Source organism: Pogona vitticeps, chromosome 5 (genome assembly GCF_051106095.1).
Source record: "Pogona vitticeps strain Pit_001003342236 chromosome 5, PviZW2.1, whole genome shotgun sequence".
NCBI classification, from domain to species: domain Eukaryota; kingdom Metazoa; phylum Chordata; class Lepidosauria; order Squamata; family Agamidae; genus Pogona; species Pogona vitticeps.
This window is the reverse complement of record NC_135787.1, coordinates 48,423,139-48,446,915: the sequence shown is the minus strand read 5'-3', so window position 1 is coordinate 48,446,915 and position 23,777 is coordinate 48,423,139. Positions and strand designations below refer to the sequence as shown.

The 23,777-nt window shown below is 39.2% G+C and overlaps 1 protein-coding gene across 5 annotated transcripts in view; it reads right to left on the bottom strand.

Moving 5' to 3' along the window:
* The window catches only part of RAPGEF2 (Rap guanine nucleotide exchange factor 2), a 217,572-nt gene that overhangs the window by 153,145 nt on the left and 40,650 nt on the right, over positions 1–23,777 (bottom strand). For all 5 annotated transcript variants that reach the window (XM_020781418.3, XM_020781421.3, XM_073001508.2 and 2 more), the window contains exon 2: positions 2,957–3,027. In XM_020781418.3, coding sequence (XP_020637077.3) covers positions 2,957–3,027 — 71 coding nt within the window. The remainder of the gene's footprint in view (positions 1–2,956; positions 3,028–23,777) is intronic.

The window sequence follows — 23,777 nt, the reverse complement described above, 5'->3', positions numbered from 1 at the left end:
TGGATATGGAATGTATTTGATTTGGTTGAGGGGTGGAAGATGTTTGAATTCTATGAGGTAACTGCGGCGGATTATATGAAGTACCCACTGGTCTTTAGTGATGTGAGACCATGAGGTGATGAAAGAGTGAAATGAAGCATAGGTGGTAATCTCAGGGTGAAAAGAATTAGGGGTATTGCTTACCCTTCTGTGGGCGATGAAAGGGTTGTTGGCACTGAGGTTGTGGTTGAGGGCGAAAGGTGGAGGTAGTGGAAGTAGATGGGCCCGGGAAGGGTTTGCTGGGTGGAATATGATGGGTAAGATTGTGTCCAGTGTTGCTCACCAAGGCAAAAAATACAGTGGTTGTGGCCATCTGACAATGGAATCTTGTTTGTGCACAGCACACACCACTTAAATGACCCAGGGAAGCCATAAAAGAACAGGAAGAAGGGGAAGGGAGATGGGGGGGAAGGGAGGGGAAACAAAAGTATTACACAGAGGTAAAATAAAATCACTCACAGGGAAACAACAACTAAAAGGGAGTACTGGGCCTAAAAGGCAGGAAGAAGAAGTATAATATATTGATCGTGAGAAAAGTTGCTCTAGCTTGTTGAGATAGGTCTATCTTCGCAGCTAAAAGGAACTGAGGGGACTTAAGGCAGGCGTAGCATGGGCTCCACGGGGGAATGTCCCATTAATCACATGTCTTTAAGCTCTAATAAACTTGTGAGAAGTCCTGCACAGGCGCAGAAATAACCTATTTGTGTGCATTCACAGAGACCACAAAGAAGAACTTCCCTTCGATACTCATTGCCATAATGGGTAACTCATTTCTACAGACAAAAATAAAATTTATCCCCTGAAAACTGGCTTTTGAGATTTGTGCATCTTAACAGAGGTTTTCAACAGAAACTGCTAAAATGTGTGTAAGATTGAAAGCCATCTATCACTGCTTAACAGACAGTATTCCCACCACCTCCAGCCTCTACAGAATGTCCTAGTCGCAACTTTAATTACTTTACCTACAACCTACATTCAGACGTATAACTTTATTTTAAAAATCATTTCAGAGGAATTCAATTCACAGGATACATTTAGGGCAATTACATCTTGGAATATCCTGGCACACTGGAAAATGAAAAAAAAATTAAAGAGCCATCACTAGTTTCCATCTGACTGTAGATTCCTAAGTATTCACAGCTTCACTACAAAAATTGTCACAGCCAACGGTCCACTGTTTCTGATAGCTGCATTTGGCATTTCAAGATATTATTAGTAAATGACAGTTGGTCATGTGTTCCGCAGTCTAATACTGAGATCAATCTGATACAAGCATATTCTCTTTCCTGCTCCTCTCATACATCTTGTTCAGATTAAGCCAACAAACAACCATATTTGTGCATGTAAACTGGTTGAACTCATTCTAGAAGGACTTTGCTCCTTCTTAAGGAGTGCATGCATATCTTAGACATTCTTCTGAATCCCATGTTATTACTTTAAGCACAATTAACATCACTGTGGTAGAGTGGTCTTAAGTGACTAGATAGGTGGGATATAAATAAAATAAATAAATAAATAAATAAATAAATAAATAAATAAATAAATAAATAAATACTGTATTTCAGGTAACTTTAGTGGTATAGGATGCCTTTTACTAGCTACGATTGGTTTATGACCTACAACTAAAATTATTTATGGTCTGATTACTTCTTGATGGGGCTGTTACAATACTGAACTCTACTGAAACCAGAAAGGGTGTAGAATACATTTGCAAGGATTTTAGCTGGGACAACTCTTCCAGATTATGTCCAGATAATTTAAAAAGAATTACAGTGAACAGACTCCACTTCCAAGACTAATGCAAAGTGCTGTGCTTGGGTTTTAAAACACTAGCCCAGCTAGCAAACAAACAGGTGTTTTATTAAGGTGGGTTGGCTCTCAGATTAATCACTGGCATCCAGGTGCCACTCCCGTTACCAGCAAAGCAGGTAACAACTAGATATGGGGCTTTTCAGTTGCAAAACACTGGCTAGGGAATGCCTTCTTCAAGAAGGATCAATTAGCACCCATTTCGCTTTCTGGAAAAAAGAACAACAGGTTATAATCTTATTATTCACCCAGGTTTTTAGAGCTTCACCGAATGATAGTGTAACTGCTTTTTTTAAAAAACAAGGTAAATCTTAATGGGAAACATTGCTAGCTCTGCCTACTACAACCTCGCATCCTAAAAACTTGCACCAGAAGACTGAAGGAGAAAAGGAGAAGGATCTAGATCAGTAAAATTATTTTTATGTGTTTGTTTTACATTTGCAAGCTGCTTTGAATTCTAGTAGAGTGGTGCCTCGCAAGACAAATGTATTTCATTTTGTCTTGTGAAATTTTCGTCTTGTAAAAAGCGGTTTCCCATAGGAATGCACTGCAATGCATTCCCATGGGAACCTCGTAAGACGAAAATTATTCATTTGTCTTGTGAGGTATCGGTCTTGCGAAAAACATTCATCTTGCAAAGCACGGCCATAGAAGAAGCCGTCTTGCGAGGCACCACAGAAATCGCAAAAAACATTAGTCTTGCGGGGTTTTCGTCCCGCGAGGCGTTCATCTTGCGAGGCACCACTGTATTTGAAAAAAAGAAAATTACAAAATGATCTTCCATATTAAATGTGTCTCTGGTTAATCAGAATTCTCAAATGAACTGTACATTAAACTCACAGTCAACATTTCTGACCAGTCTGTGAAACTGGATAAAAATTAACATACGCTATGTAGAAATACAGAAATACCAGAGTTCAATTTGGTTCAAAGTAACTCATCATAGGACTAATGGGTAAAGCAACTTCTTAACACATTATTCATGTAAAAAAACCGTTTTGGTTTAAAATTAAAGTTATCAGTACACCATCCTAGTAAGTGAGCTCTCTATAAAAAAAAACCTATTAGGCCTTAAAACAGGATAAAACATTGCCATTGTACAGCTTACCTCAGCTGGTGTTCCCTCAAATTAGACAAAGCTTCCATTCCATGTAAATAAGAATATACTATCTCCAGATCCTACAAAAAAGAGAAAACAAACAGTAACAGTATTAGTTGAAATAGTAACTATTAAAAGCATTGTAAGCTTCTCTCCCTCTCTTACATACAGACAAGAAAGGGGCAAAGCAAAGCCGCCCAGAGACCTTTGGGTAGTGTGGACGGCATATAAATTACATAAATAAATAAAAATAAAATAGCCCCTGGTTTCATGAAGCCTCCCAGGTGTGTTTTTACAATCAAGGCGCTCCGGGAGACTCCCTTTGTTGTTATTTTAAAAACAATAATAATCCAAAAACATTTAAAACAAAATGGTATTTTTTTGTTGATGAAGCGTCTCCTGGGGTCTTGGAGTTAATTACCCTAAGGCCTTCTACCCCCCAAATTAAGTCAAAGAAAACAACCTCCCCCCAAAAAAGAGAATTTGGCACTTCATATATATTGAGTTTGCCCACCCCTAATAAACAAACACTCATTTACCCTCTCAGAACAAACTGAGGATTACTTGCCTACAAGAGAAGGAATAAAAGTTTGCTCTACAACAACAAATACACTGATCTTATTATAAAGCATTTTTGAAACCTTATTTATCAACTGTGCATGACTGAATTTTCTGGAACACATTTTCTCCCTTGAGCATAATTTAAGTGTCTCTCAAGAAGATTTCTAACCAAAGGATTTAATTGCCTGCAAATCCATCTCTTCTGCCTCCCACACCCTACTGCAAATGTTAAACGTATGTTGCAAGTTATAATCTTACTAGGGAGTTATGGTTAAAAAGCATATCACTACACACATAAACATGCACATTGTAAAAGCTTGTTTAATACAGGCCACATTGCACTTGAATTTAAAAGAGGGGAAATCCACTGTATTACTGTAAATGCAGAGCTTTCTTTGCCTTCAGTTTTCAAGTATTTTCTCTCTCCAGTGACAGCAAGAAATGTCTCAAAATCTCTGTTCTAGCATTCCTAACACTTCTTTAACTCCTGCCTGTACTGAGCAATGCTGTTCCAATACAATGAACTAAACAGCTCTTTCTTTAAAAATAATTGGGATGGCACTAGTTCTGTCTATGGGGCAAATCTGTAAAGAGGATACAACAAGCCCAGAAGCATAAACATTTCAAGTTGACTAAAAAGCATAGGACTTTTTGAAAAATTGAACTATCATGTGAACACAAATACACTTTTTGAAAGTGGTCCCAACTTTAAAATGCTGATAGGATATAATCATATGGTATAGCAAAGCCCTGGGACAAAGACAGATTGTAGTTAGTTAACTGAATAGTGGAAATGCTACAGTTGTAACACATAAAGCAAGATGCAAACACTACAAATAAATAAAAGAGTCTACACAACTATTACTGGTTGTTTTACTTAAAATTCCTATCAAACTGGCAAAGTTTATGTTAAAGAAAAATGTTATCAAGGAAACTGAAGGAACTGCTTGTTTTACATAACAATAACCAGTATGTAACCAATATTTATGTGAGCAGAACTTCAACTGCACAAACTACAACAGCAAATCTGAGGAGGTGCTGGTTGTGTCCTTGGCCACATACAACTGGCCTCCATTCATATTATCATGACAGTTTCTGCAAGGAAAGCTCTGTATAAATATTCAACAAGATATTGGCAAGCACATAGAATTGTTTCCTAATAATGTGCACATGGAACTGGGCTGAGAGACATCTGTGTAAACAAGACTAGAATTGTAGTAACCAGGTCCATCATCTGACAATATTTCATACAATGTAATATGCACCAATCCAAAAAAACCTATTTAAAACAACTCACAAAATCTGAAGAGCTTTTAGGTGGGCAGGATTATCAAGAAAATATTTCTAGAAGTGGAGGCTCCTATTTTCCTTGTATAAATGGAAGAAACCTCACATTTCTTTAGACATTAAACAAAAAAGTTTACTTTTCAAGTTAACAACAGTGACAAGAAATAAAAGCTGTTTTTTAAACAGCAGAGCAACGCACGTGAAAATAAATGCACAGAAAGAAAGAGACATTATCCATAATGTGTTTTCCTTGCATAGGACAACAACAAAACCCACTATCAGAAGACATTAATTTTTCACTTTACACTGTTTAATGTCCCATGACAGGTGATCCAAGTTTCAAAGAATGCTAAAGAAGGTATACCATATATTCGCGAAGGCTTTCACGGCCAGGATCTAATGGTTGTTGTAGGTTTTTCGGGCTCTTTGGCCGTGTTCTGAAGGTTGCACTTCCTAACGTTTCGCCAGTCTCTGTGGCCGGCATCTTCAGAGGACAGCAACCTTGATTACACAAATCTGCTACTTACATCGGATTTATGTCAGAAAAAAATCCACATCAAAGCAGACTATGAGAACTCCAAATTGACACCACAGTGTGCACGCAAAAACCTACTGGTTTAAAGAGGGCATTTCTGAGAAATGCCTTATTTACAATACACTGCAGCTAATCGAGTCCTCAGACAAAGTATTATGGAGGCTGCGAGACAGCATGATTTAGGTACAACTTCCAACAATACATTAATTGATTCTGCACTGCTACCTTTGAAGCATAGCTAATTATTTTTATTTACTTTTAATACAAAAAGCAATGCAGAGATTTTAGGTAAAGGTAAAGGTTCCCCTTGACATTTAGTCCAGTTGTGTCTGACTCTAGGGGACGGTGCTCATCCCCATTTCCAAGCCATAGAGCCAGGTTTTGTCCATAGATAGTTTCCGTGGTCACGTGGCCAGTGTGACTAGACACGGGATGCTGTTACCTTCCCACTGTAATGGTACCTATTTATCTACTCACATTTTTACGTTTTCAAACTGCTACGTTGGTAGGCACACTGCTAGGTTGGCAGGTGAGCTTTTACCCTTGTCCAACTACAGTGGTGCCTCGCTTAGCGATGTTAATCCATACAGCAAAAATCACTGCTAAGCGATTTCATTGCTAAGTGATTTTAAAAAGCCCACAGAAACACATTGAAACCCCTTCAATGTGTTCCTATGGGCTAAAAACTAACCTTAAAGTGAAGAGCCTCCATACGGTGGCCATTTTCAGTGCCTCTAAAGCGAGGCAAAACAGCGGGTGGCCATTTAGTTTTTCCGGCAGCCATTTTGAAACCACCAATCAGCTGTGCGAAAATGGGGGCTTTGCGATGATCGCTTCCCCGCTATCATCGCAAAGCGAATTTTCCCCATAGGGACCATCGCAAAGCGATCACACTTGCAATGGCAAAAAGTCCATCGCAAAGCGATTTCATCGCTATACGGAGCGATCGCGATGTGAGGCACCACTGTAAATGGTTTGCCATCAGCAGTACAAGATGCCGTACTCCCAACGCAAACGGCCTTATAATTCTGGTGGAACAGAAACAATGACTCATGTTCTTCTGCACTGCCTCCTTCTATCAAAGACTCTGGGAAATTTTAATCGAATGTCATATAAAGTTATTCCCTGGATGCTCAGAGGCATATTATGTATCTTCTGTGTCATCACAGCAAAACATAGCATGTTGTCAGGAGCAAAAACCAGTATGTTGTTTAATGTAGCAAAATTCTGTGCAGCTGCAATTAAAATCCATGAATCAAATGTCTCAGTAATTTTTAGCCAGCTTTTACTTATAGGGACGTGGTGGCACTGTGGGCTAAACCGCAGAAGCCTGTGCTGCAGGGTCAGAAGACCAAGCAGTTGTAAGATCGAATCCACGCGACGGAGTGAGTGCCTGTCGCTTGTCCCAGCTCCCGCCAACCTAGCGGTTCAAAAGCATGCAAATGCGAGTAGATAAATACGTACCATCTCGGTGGGAAGGTAAACAGCGTTCCGTGTCTAAATCACACTGGCCATGTGACCACGGAAAGATTGTCTTCGGATAAACGCTGGCTCTATGGCTTGAAGAGCGGGATGAGCGCCGCCCCCTAGGGTCGGACACGACTGGACAAAAATTGTCAAGGGGAACCTTTGCCTTTTACTTATAGTAGTAGCAAGATTTTAGGTATATGTATATATGCATATGTTTTCTGAATATTGTGTATTTTATGTATATGCATTTAGGATGCTGGTCATTGAGCATAATAAAGTATCTATCTATCCACAGAGCACAATCCTTCCTCTTTGCTCCAGAGCTAATACAGTATATAGTAAATACTGTACAGAGGCTGATGTTACTGTGCAGGAAAAAAATGACGGGGAGATCATTTTAGTAGTGACTGGAGTCCTCTATTTGAAGGGTACATATTAAATGGAATCTTGGAATGGGAGATGACCTCAGTAAAAACAGCAGATGTGACTGTTTATTAGGGAAGGGTTGAAAAGGAAATGTAGAATTGATCTCAGTGAAATTTATTTTCCAGTATGCATTTACCCAGGGAGACACTGTGGGACAGCAGAATATATCTAGTGGTAAGTATTTAAATATAGCCCTTTAAACATGATAAGATCAAAAACCCACCAATACAGTAGCAGAAGTAACAAGGGCAGGAAAGAAAGTGTAGACATCCTTAATTAAGCAGGGAAGGACAGAAGGGAAGTAAACTACATCCTAAATCTGTTTTCAATATGTGCAAAGCTAGGAATAAAGAAGAAAAATGCACCCCAGGCTGAAGAATATATGAAAACAGACCATAATTGAGTAAACACTTTTCAAGCTACTGCATAATCAGAGTGCCTGTCATTTCTTGTCTGGCAATCAACTCTATAACAGTTGCTGTGAAGAGAACAGGGTGTGAATTCCTCAAAAGCTATTCCAGAAAGGACAAAGCTTCTACTAGGAAATAGCTCCCCCTGCCATTTATCACAAGCAGAAAAAGACTTTTTAAAGCAGTTCACATACATTTACCAACTCAAATGCTATAATACAACAGCACCAACAATTTCAGGAGTACATTCAGAAAGGAAGCTGCAGGAAAAATATTACAGGAACTTGTTACATCTTAGAAGTATCCTTTACTAACTTCCCTGGCAAAAGTCTCTATGTGCTAGAGCAGACCTGGGCAAAGTGTGGCCCGAGGGCCACATATGGCCCACAAGCCGCTCCTGTTCGATGTTCAAGCACTTGTTCAAGCCCAAGACAGACTGGACTTCTCTCACTGAACAAATTGAATATCAAAACCATTTATAGCTTTTTGTCTAATGTTGATCAGTTGCTTATCTTTAACATATCACAAAAAAACTCTTTAGTATTTGTGAAGATTAACAAGTTAAAAATAAAAACAATCATAACATCACTGTTTCATTTTATTTTTAAGTAAAGTTGGTTCGGCCCCTGAACACAGTTCAGATTTTTCATGTGGCCCCCTATAGAAATTAATTGCTCACCCCTGTGCTAGAATGAGGTAGACTTCAATCCATGAAAACTAATTAATAAAAACAATGTAACAAGCTAATAACAAATAATGATGTGCTGCCAATTTTGACTTACTCAGTCCTTCCTAGGGCTTTTAGTATAAAGCAAAAAGAAGCAGTTTATGATAGTAAAAGAGTACAGTGGTGCCTCGCTTTATGATTGCCCCGCATTACGACGAAACCGCATTACGACGATCTTTTTGCGATCGCAAAACGATGGTCTGAATAAGGGTTTTTTGCTTTGCGATGATTGGTTCCCTGCTTCCGGAACCGATTCTTCGCAAAACGACAATTTTCGGACAGCTGATCGGCAGCTTCAAAATGGCCGCCGGGTAAATGAAATGGCTCCCCGCTGTTTTCTGGGACGGATTCCTCGCAAGACAGCCACCGAAAATGGCCACCTTATGGAGGATCTTCGGTGGACGGTGAGTTTCCAGCCCACTGGAACGCATTGAAGGGGTTTCAATGCGTTTCAATGGGCTTTTTATTTTCACATTACAACGTTTTCATTCTACAGCGATTTTGCTGGAACGAATTAACGTCGTAATGCAAGGCACCACTGTACTCACCAATGATCCCTTATTATTCCCTTTGCAGATGCGACCAAACTGGGAGGAATACCTCATACTAGCAGACTGAATCAGGGTTAAACACAACATGAACAGATTGGAGAACTATAACATAGCTATTAAAATGAATTTTTAATAAATTTATATAAATAATAAAATATAAAGTTTTATAACATTTTAATAATAAAATGTAAAGTTACCAGATGCACAAAATATGAGTGAAAGTTAGCTTTGCAGTAATTAGTACATGTCAAAAGGATTTAGGAGTCTTAGTAGACCACAAACCTAATGTGAGTGTAGAGCAGGGGTCTCAAACATGTGGCCCTGTCTGTCGGCTAAGGAAACTCCTGGGCGGCTTCCTCGGGCTCTTGCTCCACTTGGCGGAAAATCTGATGCAGCCCAGCTTCACCCAGACTCTGTCTCTAGCGGCCCCCAGGTAAATTGAGTTTAAAACCCCTGGTCTAGAGTTATGCAGCAATAAAAAAAGAAAAGAAAAGAAAATGCAGTACTTGGTTCCATCAACTAAAGTAGGGTGTCTAGATTAAATAATTGTACCACTCAATTCTGCCTTAAAGGCTTCAATTGGTATTCAGTTCTGGGCACCACAGTTGAAGGAGCATATTTACAAGTTGGAATGTCCAGAAGAGGACAACAGATCAGCATAGGTGTCTCCTATGGGGAACACCTGAGGAAACTGGGTCTGTTTAGCAAAAGAGAAGATTGAAAGGCAATAGGATAGTCATTTTTAAATATCTAAACAGCTGTCACATAGAAGATGATGCAAGTTTGTTTCTTCGTCTTCAGAAAGTAGAATCCAAAGTAATGAATTAGAGTTATAAACGAGATTTTGCCTAAACATTAGGAAGAATTTCTTGACAGCACTGCTGTTTGACAGTGGAATGGACTGCCTAGGAGGAGGCCAGATGGCCAGCTGTGATGGATGATTTAGCTGTGGACGTCTTTTTGGCAGGGGCTTGACTCTATGACCCTTGGGATCATTTCCAGCTCAACAGTTCTATAACCCTAAATCATCAGATCACACCTAGCAATGCATTCTGGGACAAAGGAATGGTAACAGCTGCTACCTGTTTCATGAAACATAACAGCTGCTATTTAAGTCAGATCCCAAATCAGTGTAATAGTAACTATTAAGTGCCAGCAAGTCAATTCTGATTATGGCAACTTTTTTCAGGACTTCCTAGGAGCAGAATACTCAGACGTGATTTCCTGCTCTTTTTTCTGGGGGCACTTGTATAGCTTGCCCAGGACTCCACAGGCTGGTTCTTCTCCTAAATGACACAGTGGCAAATAGAATTCCTGACCCCTAGCTCCCAGTCAGATGCTCTGACTCACTGACCTAATCCAGCCAGCATGGAGCAGATTAAAAGAAAATGGGCAGTCTTTGTATTGCCAAAGCTAGAGATTAATTTTGGACAATACAGTATCTCACTAATATTTCTGGCACAGTATTCATTGTTGTATTTAGTCTTATGAGCCCACATACTCTGAACTACACATACGAATGAAACAGTGAGAGAAATAGAGGAATCAGTGCTGCTTTTGCAAGTCCCTGTAAGGACAGAATGATTGAGTAAATGGTCATGGTAAAATAATCAGTGCATACTTTTTGTTAATTATTTAGCCAACAAAAGGAATTTAAAGAAGTCATGAGAAATTATAAGATGGAAGTACAAACAAGAGAGGTACCCTATTGTACTGACAAGAAGATTGAGCAAGTAGGCCTGGGTAAGAATGAAGGAATTTAATGGGTCAGTTATAATGGCGGCAGGGATGTTGGGAAAAGGGAACATATAACCAATAGGGATAGAAATAAATAAGAGTCTGGGGTCTAGGTAAAGAGCGGAGTGGGAGATGTAAACAAAGGGGGGACTTCTTTGATCAGTTTAGGCACATTGGATAGGCTGTACACCTTGGAGCAACTAGCCGATGGGGAAACAAGGAAGGGACCATACAGCCAGGAGTAGGAGATAAATATCATGCTACCTGTATTGATGTGTGTGCCTCTACCCAGCTAGGACACTCACTTTTGCAAAAGTGCTTTTAATAAAAGAGTGCTGCTTGTATTCGTGGTTGTCTGGTTACTGCATTTAAGTAGCAAGGGGTGAGCACTTCTCACAAATGGGGGATCATCTGGGACCCAGGTCTCCTGCCTTGGCCCACTACTGGGAAAATACGGAGTCGCGTCCCATTGATTTCAGTGATCTACTTTCTCTAGTGGGGGCACTGGTTGAGCAGACAGGACAACCCAGGACGCGACACCACAGTGAAGCAGACAGGGAGAAACTGGTGGGCACAAAGGCAACCAGGCAAACTCCATGCACGGACCAAGGTAAGAAAAGTGGATTGTTAAGCATTGCCCTGGTGGTTGGGATCGGGACTGATTGACAGTGCGTGTGCAACATGTTAGGTGACATGAAGTGATTGTGGAGTCTTGATCCACGGTTCTGTTGTATCCGTGAGGAGCACGGCCAGAGATAGACAAAGCGGGTGCATCTCTGTTGAAAGACATCTCGATGGGGGACAAGAGTGAACGAAGGAAGGTCCAGGAAAAGGAAAGCCCAGAGATAGACATTCCACCCGACAGTCCTTTAGGCGTAATGTTAAGGTTTTGGAATGTAAATGAAATTACTAGGGGTAAAGATAGGAAGACGATGATAAACTTTTTGTTGTTTTGCATGGACTAAGGAAAGTATTAGGCCACCTGCAGTGTTTTGGCCTAAATTTGGAGCATTTGAGGCTTGTATCTGTCAGGATCTGAATGTCTATGTAAGGGAGAAAACTTCAGTGACGTAAGAAGAGATAGAGTATGCCTCTTGCCGGATAGGGAGTAATTATGTTTTAATGAACCTTCTGAAAGTAGAGGAAAAAGAGAAAATGACTAGATGGGTTCCCTTAGATAACTCCCCACCCCATACACTGCCGCATTACCCAATCCATCCCCTGTCCCATCACCATCCTCGGCACCATCCTCCCCACCACCTCCTACCTCACCCTCATCAGCCCCTCCCCAGGAACTTGATGATAAGCAGTGCATCAAACTCTAATGAGCCTGAAGTGGTAAATTAGATGTGAATAAGGAAATAAGAGAAGCACAGGAGCAGTGTATACAACTAGTAAGAGAGCTTGAGCTCTTAAAAAGAGATGTTAAGGGTCTCTCATGCCCTCCACAAAAGGAAGAAGAATGAGGAAGCTTAGAAGAAGACCTATGGATTCTGATAGTGAGGAGACTTAAGAAGATAGTGATGATACAGTTATTGAAATGTGCCCCCTTCAGGAAGTGGCCATGGGACCTAACCAAGTGGGGTTTGTGAATGTCCCTTTAAGTAGTGCAGAAATAAGGAGTTTTAAAAAGGAGATGAAGTCATTTATAGAAGATCCAGTAGGACTTGCAGAGCAGATATATCAATTGCTAGGGCCAAATATATATACCTGGGGTAAGCATTTTATTTACTGGAGAAGAGAGAGCTATGATTTGTAGGGCAGCTATGGCCAAATAGGAGGAGGAACAACCTTGCTTGCTTTACAGGTTTGGCAGCTATGGCTTTAGAAGCGGCAGATTTTTTCGAAGCAGCAGGATTTTTGCCCGGCTTCTCCGCGGTTCTCCCGGAAGATGTGGAAGCAGGTACTTGCGGCAGAGTGCCCTCAGTAGGGTGGACCGGAGCTGCAGAAGGGAGCTCCATAGAGGAAGGTTTAGAAGAGGCTAAAGCAGTGTCCCAAAGGTGATACTTTAAGCGCTGCTGCCAAGCCTTCAGCGCAGCCTTGGTGAATGCCTGGCAATGCCTACAATTTTGGGCCAAATGTGCTTCCCCAAGGCAAAAAAGGCACTTATTATGTCCGTCCTGAAAGGGAAGCTTTCTGTCACAAACCACGCACCAGAGGGGGACATAAGACAGTAAAATAAACGAGACAGGGCCGTTAAAAAAGGCGGGGGGGGGGAAACGAGGCAATCAAATTTAAGGGGGAAAAAACCATTCAAAAGTCCAAAGTCAAGTCCGAGTCATGAAGGAGAAAACCAGAGTAGTCCAAAAACACGCATAGGTCAAAGTACGAGAAAAACGTCCATATATTTAGAAAAAACGCAGAGCTCTATCCGAGAAGTCCCAACTCACACGGGAGAGAAATGGAACTGAGGCTAAGGCGGGCGGAGCATGCGCAGTGTAGGCAACCTTAAACTTTGTTTCTTTTCTATTAAGCTCTAGAATATTCTGAGAGGACCATCGCTGGAGCTGGATTAACCCGTTTTGTGTGCATTCACAGAAGACCACGATGAAGAACAAGTGATAAATAATTTTTAAAAAACTGACAAACCGGAAGTGTTAGATTGGACTGAAGAAGAAAAATCCTTAGTGAAATTGTTAAAGGACCAGTCTTGGCATTGCCATTAATAGATAAGCCATTATAACTTCTTGTTAATGCACAGCTTTGTTCCTTCCCAAAAGTGGGGAGGACAGAAACAATCTGTAGTCTCTCTCTCTAAGCTTTTAGATCAGTGTATAGAGGGTGGCCAGAGTGTGTCCAGTCAATAGCAGCTATAGCTATTCTAGTTGAAGAAAGCAAGAAGGTGACTTTTTGGAAAACAATTGGTCAGCACAAACTTGTGAATTGTATGCTCTTATTCGGGCCTTACATTTACTGAATTCAAGAGATGGAACAATATACACAGATTCCAAATATGCTTATGGAATGGAAAAATTTGGACTGAAAGAGGCCTGATTAACAGCAGAGAAACAGAGTTGGTGCGTGACGAATTAATAAGGCAGGTACAGTACTGGAGGCTCTATTGCTGCCAGAACAAATAGCAGTAGTACCTATGAATGGGCACCAAACAGGGAATACATTTCAGGTGAGAGGGAAAAGGCTTACAGGTGAGCAGTGAAATAAGCCACCCTAGAAGGGCAGGAGGCACCATTATATAACTTAACCCCTTGTATCCCTGAACTTGAGATACAGCCAAAAAAATTCCAAAGCAGAACAGAGAGAATTGATGAAACGGGGAGCAATCCAAATGGAGGAAAGAAAATGGGTTCTCCCAGATGGTCGACAAATGTTGTCAAAACCAATTATGAGGCAAATTAGGAGTATCCTACATCAGGGATGCCACTGGGGAGTTCAAGCTATGTATGATATGGTTCTCACGAAATATGGCTGTGTAGGTATATACACAAAAGCTAAACAAGAGTGTGAAGGGTGTTTGACATGCAAGAAAATAAGAAGGCTTTACGAAAACAGCCATAGGAGTGGCAAAAATTATATTAGAGCAGATAATACCTCGGTACAGGTTAGTGGAAACAATGGGCTTGGATCAAGGAAGTTATTTTAGTTCTAAGGTTTTGCAGGGGATAATGGATGGTGTGGGAATAACATGAGAATTTCATACCCCATGGCACCCTCCCTCCTATGGGTGGGTAGAGCGAATGAAACAAATGCTGAAAAAGCAGTTGGCAAAATTACTATTGGAGACAAAGCTGCTATGGATAAGGTGCATGCCAATTGCATTACTGAGAATCAGGACTGTCCTCAGAAATATATCAAATTATCACCATATGAAATGCTGTTTGGCCTATCCTATATGGGAGAGCTTGAATGTCCATAGTTTGAAACGACTGATAAGTTTCTTAAGCTATAGATACTGTACTTGGGTTGTCCACTTCTTCTTTTTTTCAGTTCAAAAGGGCTTTTGGCTCAAAGTCCTCCATTGGAATTTGCTGTACATTAGTACCAAACAGGACAGTGGGTGCTTATAAAGTCGTGAAAAGACCAGAAATTGAAGGAGAACGCCCATTTCAAGTGTTACTAATCACTGAAACAGCAATCTGAACAGTCAAAATATGTTGGACAAGGATAAAAGAAATAGAAAGCTCACCCAAGAACTTGGAATAAGGATGGAACTGCATGGACACATGTGTCGAACAGCACAGTGTACATCAGAGTGACAACTGTTGAATGGTGGGAGGCGTTTGGGCAGGAATTTATTGATTCCTTGGTGACACCTTATGGACGTGATATAACTGTCTGGGTAACCTTTGAACTTGGAGTTGGTATCGTGTTTGGTACTCAGGGACCACTCCACTGTGGGCAGAAGAGAGAGAGGGTTGGGGACTAGTTCAATATAAAAGGGCTCATACTCACTACAAGTGGACCAAACATTTTTATTTCTAGCACAGGAGAAAATTACCAGAACGTTTTTGGAGATACAGGGCACACACACATACGCACGCACATGCACACACACACACACATACAATTTGTTAACAAACCCCTCCATAATCTCACAAGAAGGGAAAGTAGTTAGGGAATATAGGTTACATCTATTATAGTGCTCCAGTGAGCCATGTCGGTAATATTTTGTTGGATTATTAGCCTACCAGAAGGGCAGCTGCCACCAAGAGCTCCATCCACTATTGTGGTACTTGAAGCTACACAGTTGTTGGCAGACTCATTGAATCTCTCCAATTGTTATATATGTCACCACATGCCAAAGGATTCTCAGACAGGCCATTTTATGTTCAACAACTGAATTCAACAGAATTAACTAAACCATACAGAACAGATCTTCCAGATGATGCCACATGCGACATAAAAGAACCCTCAGCAAGGGGCTTTCTTAAAATGAGAAAACTTGGTGCTGGTACCTGGTGTTGGGGGTGTAATGGAACCAGCGCAGCAATAGGATATAGTAGTTCCAGGATATTAATGGTGCAAGAATGTCAAATGGAACTTGGGCTACAGGCCATAATATAATGGCACTAAATATTACAGGATACTATTTACAATGGATTATGAGACAACAATGTAGCAAGGTGTTTCCCACATTAGTGGGGGGGGGGAATTACTTTATTTGTGGAAAGAGAGCATACAATACTGTCGGGTAATTGGAGTGGAAATCGTTATGTAGCTACAGTCATGCCTACTCTCTGAATTCTGCCAAACTTACCAGAGGTACATGCAGGAAATAAAAGAGATCTTGCCAGTCACATCAGTATCTCAAGGACTACAGTCCATTGACACATTTTGGAGGTCTAAGGTCCCTCAACCATGCCATGTATTTTATTTTTTATTTATTTATTTGATTTTTACCCCGCCCCTCTAGACCATGTCTACTCGGGGCGGCTTACAAAATAAAACAAATCAGTATAAAAATATATAAAATCATAAAAATTACAACTACAGTTTCAATTTAAAACAATTAATTTAAAGAGAGGATTACCAAGATGGAATAGCAAAGAAAAAGAAAAAGAGAAATACTTAATTGACTGGAGGGAAGGCCTGCTTGAATAACCAAGTTTTTAACTGGCTTTAGTAGAAATATTAGCAAATGAGACGGGGGGAACCTTGGAGCCAATAAAAACAGAACTAAGTAACTTGATGGCACATAACTTTTATTATTACAGTAATGCACTCTCAGTACTGTATTACTGAAAGAAATGTAAAGAGTTTTCCATTGCCACAAGGTGGCAGTCTAAACTATCTTCAGTCTTTGGAAGATTCAAGCTTGAAGCAACTTAAATTCTAGCAATCCAAGGTTCTTTATTACTTAATTAAAGGACAGCATGTCGTTCATTCTTATGGTACATGAAAATAATTTAAAATGGATTGGTTTAAAGCCTCTAGAAAATGCTCTGCCCATGATTTGGAATATGCTATACATCTGTACTATACCTTGACATTGTGCTGCCTGTGAAAACCATGGTCGCTTTTGTATTTTTAACAAGTTAGTTTTAAGTTATATGTTAATTATATTCTTGTATAATTAACTGTTCATAAATTCTGCAGTAACATTATGCACCACTTTAGTATTAACTCATTAATTTGGTGGATTTTTATTGCATTAGAACATACTGAAAGTAATTATGAAATATTTTCAGAATTTAACAAACAAGTCCCGTGAAGTCATGCTTTACTACCATCTCACGTCATTTATGAGAAAAATCCAAAGAGGTTTTACTTCACAATCGCAAACAGGTAATCAGCACTGAAAAAAAAAATTCATGGACTAGGTATGTGTCTGAAAGAACAATAGGTTCAGATCAAATACAGATCATCCATTTTGGAGCTCAAGGATAGTTAACTTGACAGACAAATATGTTATCTGCTCAATTTAATACACTCCTAATTTTAAATGCAGAAATACTGAATTAATGATGCATAATCATGGTTACTGTACTCTCTGACGTTATTACCTTCCAGAAGCAAAACAGTTCTGAAGGGAAGTGCAGTTAAGAAACTGCAACCTGTCCAAACCAATTTTGCACTTCAAGGCTGTCTGACTTTCTACTTGGTGCATTTTCTATCTGCAATTCTGAAAACAACCTCTTCTGTTTATCTCTGTGCTCTACCTCGTAAGGGACATGGTCCACTTGCTACCAAGCAGACATTTGACTTACTCTTACATTTTTATTTTTAAATTGGAAATTGGCCTCTATCTCTTGTCTCAGAAGCTGCTGATGCAAGGTGAATCATTCCAAAGCATCTAACAAATGTCTAGCAGAGGTTAATCTAATTCTATCCATTCTATCTGTTACTCCTACATCCCATTTTAAGTATACAAAAACTGCAGACCGTATCACTTCAACATCATGTACAACTTTCTTGTATTTTATGTTATTTCGGCTCCTAAGAAAGGCATGGCCCAGCATTCTAATACACCAGATGATTTTTGTATAGTAGCAGGGTAACATCAACAGCATCTGTGGCAGCTAGCATCAAATCTTCAATTGTACATATTGAGGGGAATAAAGTACACTGAAACAGAGGCTTGTTCTCTCCCACACTCACAAAGAACTGTCAGTGCAAAAGCTCCATTTTCTTAAATTCACCTTGATTCTACCAACTCTAATTCACAATCTCTTAAGTGACATCCACATAACCCAGTTTTGTCTGTGACTTTCATGAGGTTCCATCCATTTTTAGAGGTGGGTAGTTTTTTCTTTCCATGTACAGTGGACCCTTGACTTACAGACGGCTTGACTTACAGACTTTTTGAGTTACAAACTTCTCTGGCTGCAAAATTTAGGTTTGACTTGCAGCCTGAGAATTGACTTACAGACCAGAAAAAACCAAAACGGAACAAAAACAGCCTGTTACGGGATTAATCGGTTTTCAATGCACTGTAGGTCAATGGAGACTTGACCTACAGACTTTTTGACTTGAGAACCGCCTTCCAACACGGATTAAGTTCTCAAGTCAAGACCCCACTGTAGTAGTCTGTGGATTCATTGCTGTTTCTTTGGGGATGTTTGACAATGAAACAAAAGGGCTACCTATGTTCCTGCAAAGTTGATCAGACTACTTAGGCTTTCTTTGCTACATACAGCTCTTATACTATATCCAATACACTGTCAAGACCTCCATGCAACAGAACTGAACTTTTCAGTGTGCTGAAAATCCTACATTAGGCACTTCAAAGAACTTCTGTGGTAGCTCTGGGAAGTCATGTTAACTGAACAGGATAAAACATTTCCTCTCAATTTGATCCTGAATTTAGTGAAGGGTGTGAAATTTTGCTTTCATACAAATACTGTATACTTTTTTAAACAATCCAAAGTCCTCATCAACAGAAGTCATCATACATTCCAAGCTGACTATTATAGTTATAGATTAACTTACAAATTATTGTTCTTTTAACATAAAAAAACTAAATACACCAATACTGTAGCAACTCCTTGTGTAAGGACACCTGAAGAAAAATTGTTACAAGATCTTTCTCAATACAGGAAACAAAAGGAATACTTCTCGACCAATTCAAAACAAATTGAAGATACTTCTTTTACCCAAGTAGCTACATGTTAAAACAATGCAAACAAAGCCTTTATGGGACTACAGCAGACAAAACCATTCATTTATCACTCTACATTCATGAATGCACTCCCAATACTAAAATGGCAGAACTGGTTGGCATGTGGAAGAAATTTTATTCACATGAATTAACATGAAATTATATCCTTCCCTGTAATGATTTTAATCATGCTGTTAACTTGCTAATGTGAGAGTCACTAAAACCACTTCTATGTATTCTGTACATTAAAAAATGCAAAAGAAAGAAAGAAAGAAAGAAAGAAAGAAAGAAAGAAAGAAAGAAAGAAAGAAAGAAAGAAAGAAAGAAAGAAAGAAAGAAAGAAAGAAAGAAAGAAAGAAAGAAAGAAAGAAAGAAAGAAAGAAAGAAAGAAAGAACTGACTTTATGGCAAAGTAACAACAACAACAACAAAAGTATACAAAGAAGCCCACAATATATGAAAGAACCAATACCACAAGCGTTATCATACAGAAGTAGTATCAAGACACTGAGCAGTCATGAATTTATTCTCTTACTTTTTAATAATGTAAGTGGCTTTGGATCCTTTTTTAAGAGAAAGGCAGAATAAAATACTTAACATATATGTACATATATACATATCTATGTATGTATATACATGGACATGCACATATGAATAGACCTGGGGGATGCATGAGTACATTTTGCTTAATCAAATATTTCCTTTCTTACATAACCTTAAGCTAGCAATGAATAAAATTTTTTTAAAATTTAATATGTACAGCGTGCTCAAAAATTCTAAAACATTATCCGTTCATGGGCCTCTGCTTTATGGATATTTATCATGTGTTAAACAAAGAATACATATGCTGGCCAGAATCCCACTGTCAATTTCTGCCACTGTCAGTGTAATTGGAAAAATTGCAACAGTGGATTTTGTCTATTTAATGAGTTCCTGCTCACATTCCTAGCTCTCTGGTAAGTCTCATGTTTGGATCATGACTAAGAATGCAAGCAACAACATATTATTCAACATCAGTTTGCTACCATGATTTGAGCAAACACACATAAACCAACGTAAATCCACAGTAAGATTTCTGGCCTTTGATTTTTACTGGTAGTGGGAAATTATAAAGCACTGTCCTCAGTTTATTTAAACATAGTGGAATTTGTAGCAGTAGCAATTTCTATTACGTAATCTGTTATTTCTTAGCTTGTAGATCATAATACTTGCAAATTCTTTAACCCCATTTATAATTTCTATATATTGCTATATCCATACATCTTTGAATGTCAGAATATATTCTGCTTACTCAATTCATGGAAACTGATTCAAGATCACAGTAACACAATTTGAATCTAGTAAACCAATCAAGCATTTTCAGTTGTGTATAATCTTGTATTTGAGATTTTGAACTGAAAGTCATGAATGGGTGGGTTAAAACCGGAAAATTGTGTTTGAAAATAAATAGAACTGGCTTCCTGTCTAAACATCTCATAGATTTTAGATAGCTACTTTGTATTCTGCAGGTGTAAACCTTCATCCAATCAAAATATTTTCTTCTGTATCAGAGTGGGGGATACTAAGTAATTTGGTTATTTCATTTTATGCAATCTTGAGAATCCTTATTACTATTACTAGGGTTAGTGCTGATGGTTAAGGATTGTAAAGGGTTTAAATCCTGCTATGCACAAAAATACTTTAAGTTATTTTGTTACTTTTGACCCTTTGGGACATTCTAAACTTCTATTCATACTAGGAATTGAAGCCAGTTCTTCAGACAAGATATTCTGTTCCATATTCTGTACATGTATATATAGGTATAGGAAATAAATATGATTATAACAAAGGTTCATTCAACTGTAGAATAATCTAGCCTGCCACAGCTTGAGTGTTTGATTATTCTGCCATGTTTAATTTTGTTATCGGTTCCCAAATAAAACAGTGTGCCATTTCTTCACAAATATGGACACCTGCCCTCGATGTCAACAAACAGGGTGGAGAGGAAAATGTTACATCTGGGCGTGGAGTAGCCGAGCGTGTCTGTGCCATCTCCATTTCGGTGGGCCACGCCAAGAGAGTTTTGTCCCACAAAGAGTTTAAGGCGTTGTTGCTTTAAGAGTGGCTTTGGTGAATTTCTTACAATGTCTACAGGAACGGGGTGATGGGTTTCCCCTAAACAAAAGAGGCAGCGGTTATGACCATCCGAGAAGGATAACTTACGGGAACACGACACACACCTACTGAAGGGTCCTGAGGGGGACATAAAGTAGTAGAAAGAAAGGGAGTAGAAGGACTCACGATTGTGAAGGCAGACTCACAAGACTAGTATCAGCAAATGTCTTTGAGGAGAAATCTAAAGACCAAGTCCAAAGGGAGAAGACAAATTCGTAGTCGTAGGCGATATCCAATTGTCAATGTAGTAAACAGAAAGGAGTTATCCAAAATACCAAAAGCAGTCAGATTAACGCGGGAAAGTGAAACGGCCTGGGTCAACATGAAAGATAAATCACACAGCAGGAGATTATCCAAAAACAGTCAGTAGTCGAGGGGCAACAGAACGTCAGAAATGTAGAGAGGAGTCTGAGTCAAAACCAAGCAATCCTAATCCAATATCTAGCAAAAGAGAGCTCTAATACCAAGAAGTTCCTAGAACTGAGGCAGTAAAATGGAATTGAGGGTTGAGGCGGGCAGAGCATGAGCTATAGGGGCAACTCTCAACTTGTTACTTTTCTACAAAAGCTCTAGAATATTCTGAGAAGACCTGCGCAGGCGCAGTCTGAACCCAATTGTGTACATTCACAGAGGCCACAAAGAAAAACAGTATATAATATAGGATCACAAGATTTGCATACAGCTTCATTCTTCTTGAGATGAAATTTTTTTACAGCAATAAACAGTCTTTCCTATACTAATATGTTTGCAGGAAGCATTTATTATCATCTGACAAATTAATGTACTGTCTTCTGAGATGATTTTTTTTCCTCTTCTTTATTTCCAGGTAGCTCAGAATGGAATGAAAGCCAACCTGAAACTGTTAAAAATATAGTAAGGAGTCTCCTCTCACTATTTTCAGTAGAAAAAGAGAGACACATTCCACGAGATCCTGCTTTGGTTTCAATTATTATCTGTGGCCCAAGTTCATATTAGGAGAAATCTCATAATCAATATCATCTGTATCTTATTATCATCTGTATCTTATTATTTTGATATATTTCAGGGCTTATAGCAAGGCAACACTTTAAGAAATTATACAAATCTATGTAAATATGCATCATACATATTATGAATCCAAATTCCTCAGAAACCTTGGTATGTAAATCATATGATCAGAGCTCATACAGCCCCAAGCAACAGAATCATAAAAGCATCTCTACTTCTCAGTTATTTTGGATAAGTCCTTCCGCATGGCTTAAATTTCTTAAAAACTCCTCTGTGTCATATTGTGAATATCTCTGTTTAGTTAGGTAAATGATCATTAAAGAATTTTCCAGTAACTACTACTCCGATAAACTGCTGTGATGTCTTCCTACTTAAAATGTAGAACTGAACTGAAATTAATATTCAAATGAAAATGATATAAAGATGCATCTTTTTATGGTATTCCTTGTCCACAGCATGACTACTCAACTGAAATAGTACAAAGACTTAATGATCCACCCACACAAGCAGCTTCTGAAGTACTTCGGTTCAAATCAACAAAATTTATGCAACATATGCTGCTGCTAAAGCTTTTAGCAGAACAATGAGAAGAAAATAAGACATCCCTGATTGTAATGACACTGTAAGGATAAGATAAATGTGAAAGAGGCTACATGGAAAATTAGAGGCTGTCACCTCTTTTTTCAGTCAGCCAAAAACAAAAAAACCTAACAAAAAAAAACCAAAAAAAAGTGACGGCAAAATTATAGGGTGCTCCCATGTGCCTCCCTTGCCTACTCTGGAGACATTGTTGGAAGTCATACAATTAAATGACTTGATATATATTGCTAACAATCCAGTATAGGCTGTTCATTCTCACATTAGGATGGAGTTACAGGCAACAACTTTGGACCACCAAATGTCTCAGATCATGATGGAAAAAATCATATTATAAATATATCTATATCCTTTATAAGGAAGTATCTCAGTGTTTCAAATTTGAGAGACCTGGGATAGATTAGTACTAAATATTAACTTAAACCTCCTTCAGCAATATTGGCATAATGCTAAAGACTCAGCATACAGCAGATAATGTTTCTACTGATTTCTTAACTTCAGGCAATTCAATGCCCAATGTTAGCAGCTGGTGTAACTATGTAAGTGGATTTTGTGCATAGAACTGTTCTATCACATTTTACTCCCTAGCCAACAAAATCACACAACCCATCAACCAGAATTTTGCTATTACATGTATCAAAATTAATTCAGATTCCCAAACCCGGAGTGAGGGGATAACCTTATTAAACCAATCAAAAAGGCACACAAAAAAGTGTACTGTACAGGCTTCTGAGATCAGTGATTTTCATCATGTAAGATGATACAAAAACAAGCAGGGGGAAGAAAGGGCAGGAAAGACATGATCTGAAGTCTTTGCAGTCTGCAAGGTAAAGGTAAAGGTAAAGGTTCCCCTTGACAATTTTTGTTCAGTCGTGTTCGACTCTAGGGGGCGGTGCTCATCCCCGTTTCCAAGCCATAGAGCCAGCGTTTTGTCCGAAGACAATCTTTCCATGGTCACATGGCTAGTGCGACTTAGACACGGAACGCTGTTACCTTCCCACCGAGGTGGTCCCTATTGATCTACTTGCATTTGCATGCTTTTGAACCACTAGGTTGGCGGGAGCTGGGACAAGCGACAGGCGCTCGCTCCGTCGCGTGGATTCGATCTTACGACTGCTGGTCTTCTGACCCTGCAGCACAGGCTTCTGCGGTTTAGCAGACATAACAGAGAAAGAAGGTAACTTCACCTAAGTGAAGTTCATCAGTTAGCATGATGACATAGATTTCACACAAAATTGCCCAAATACTTTCTGGGACCTTGAGAATTAGGCTTGAAGTTTCACTTAAGAATTAATTAATTTCTGGGTTAAACTTGCCTGACATAGCATCGTTA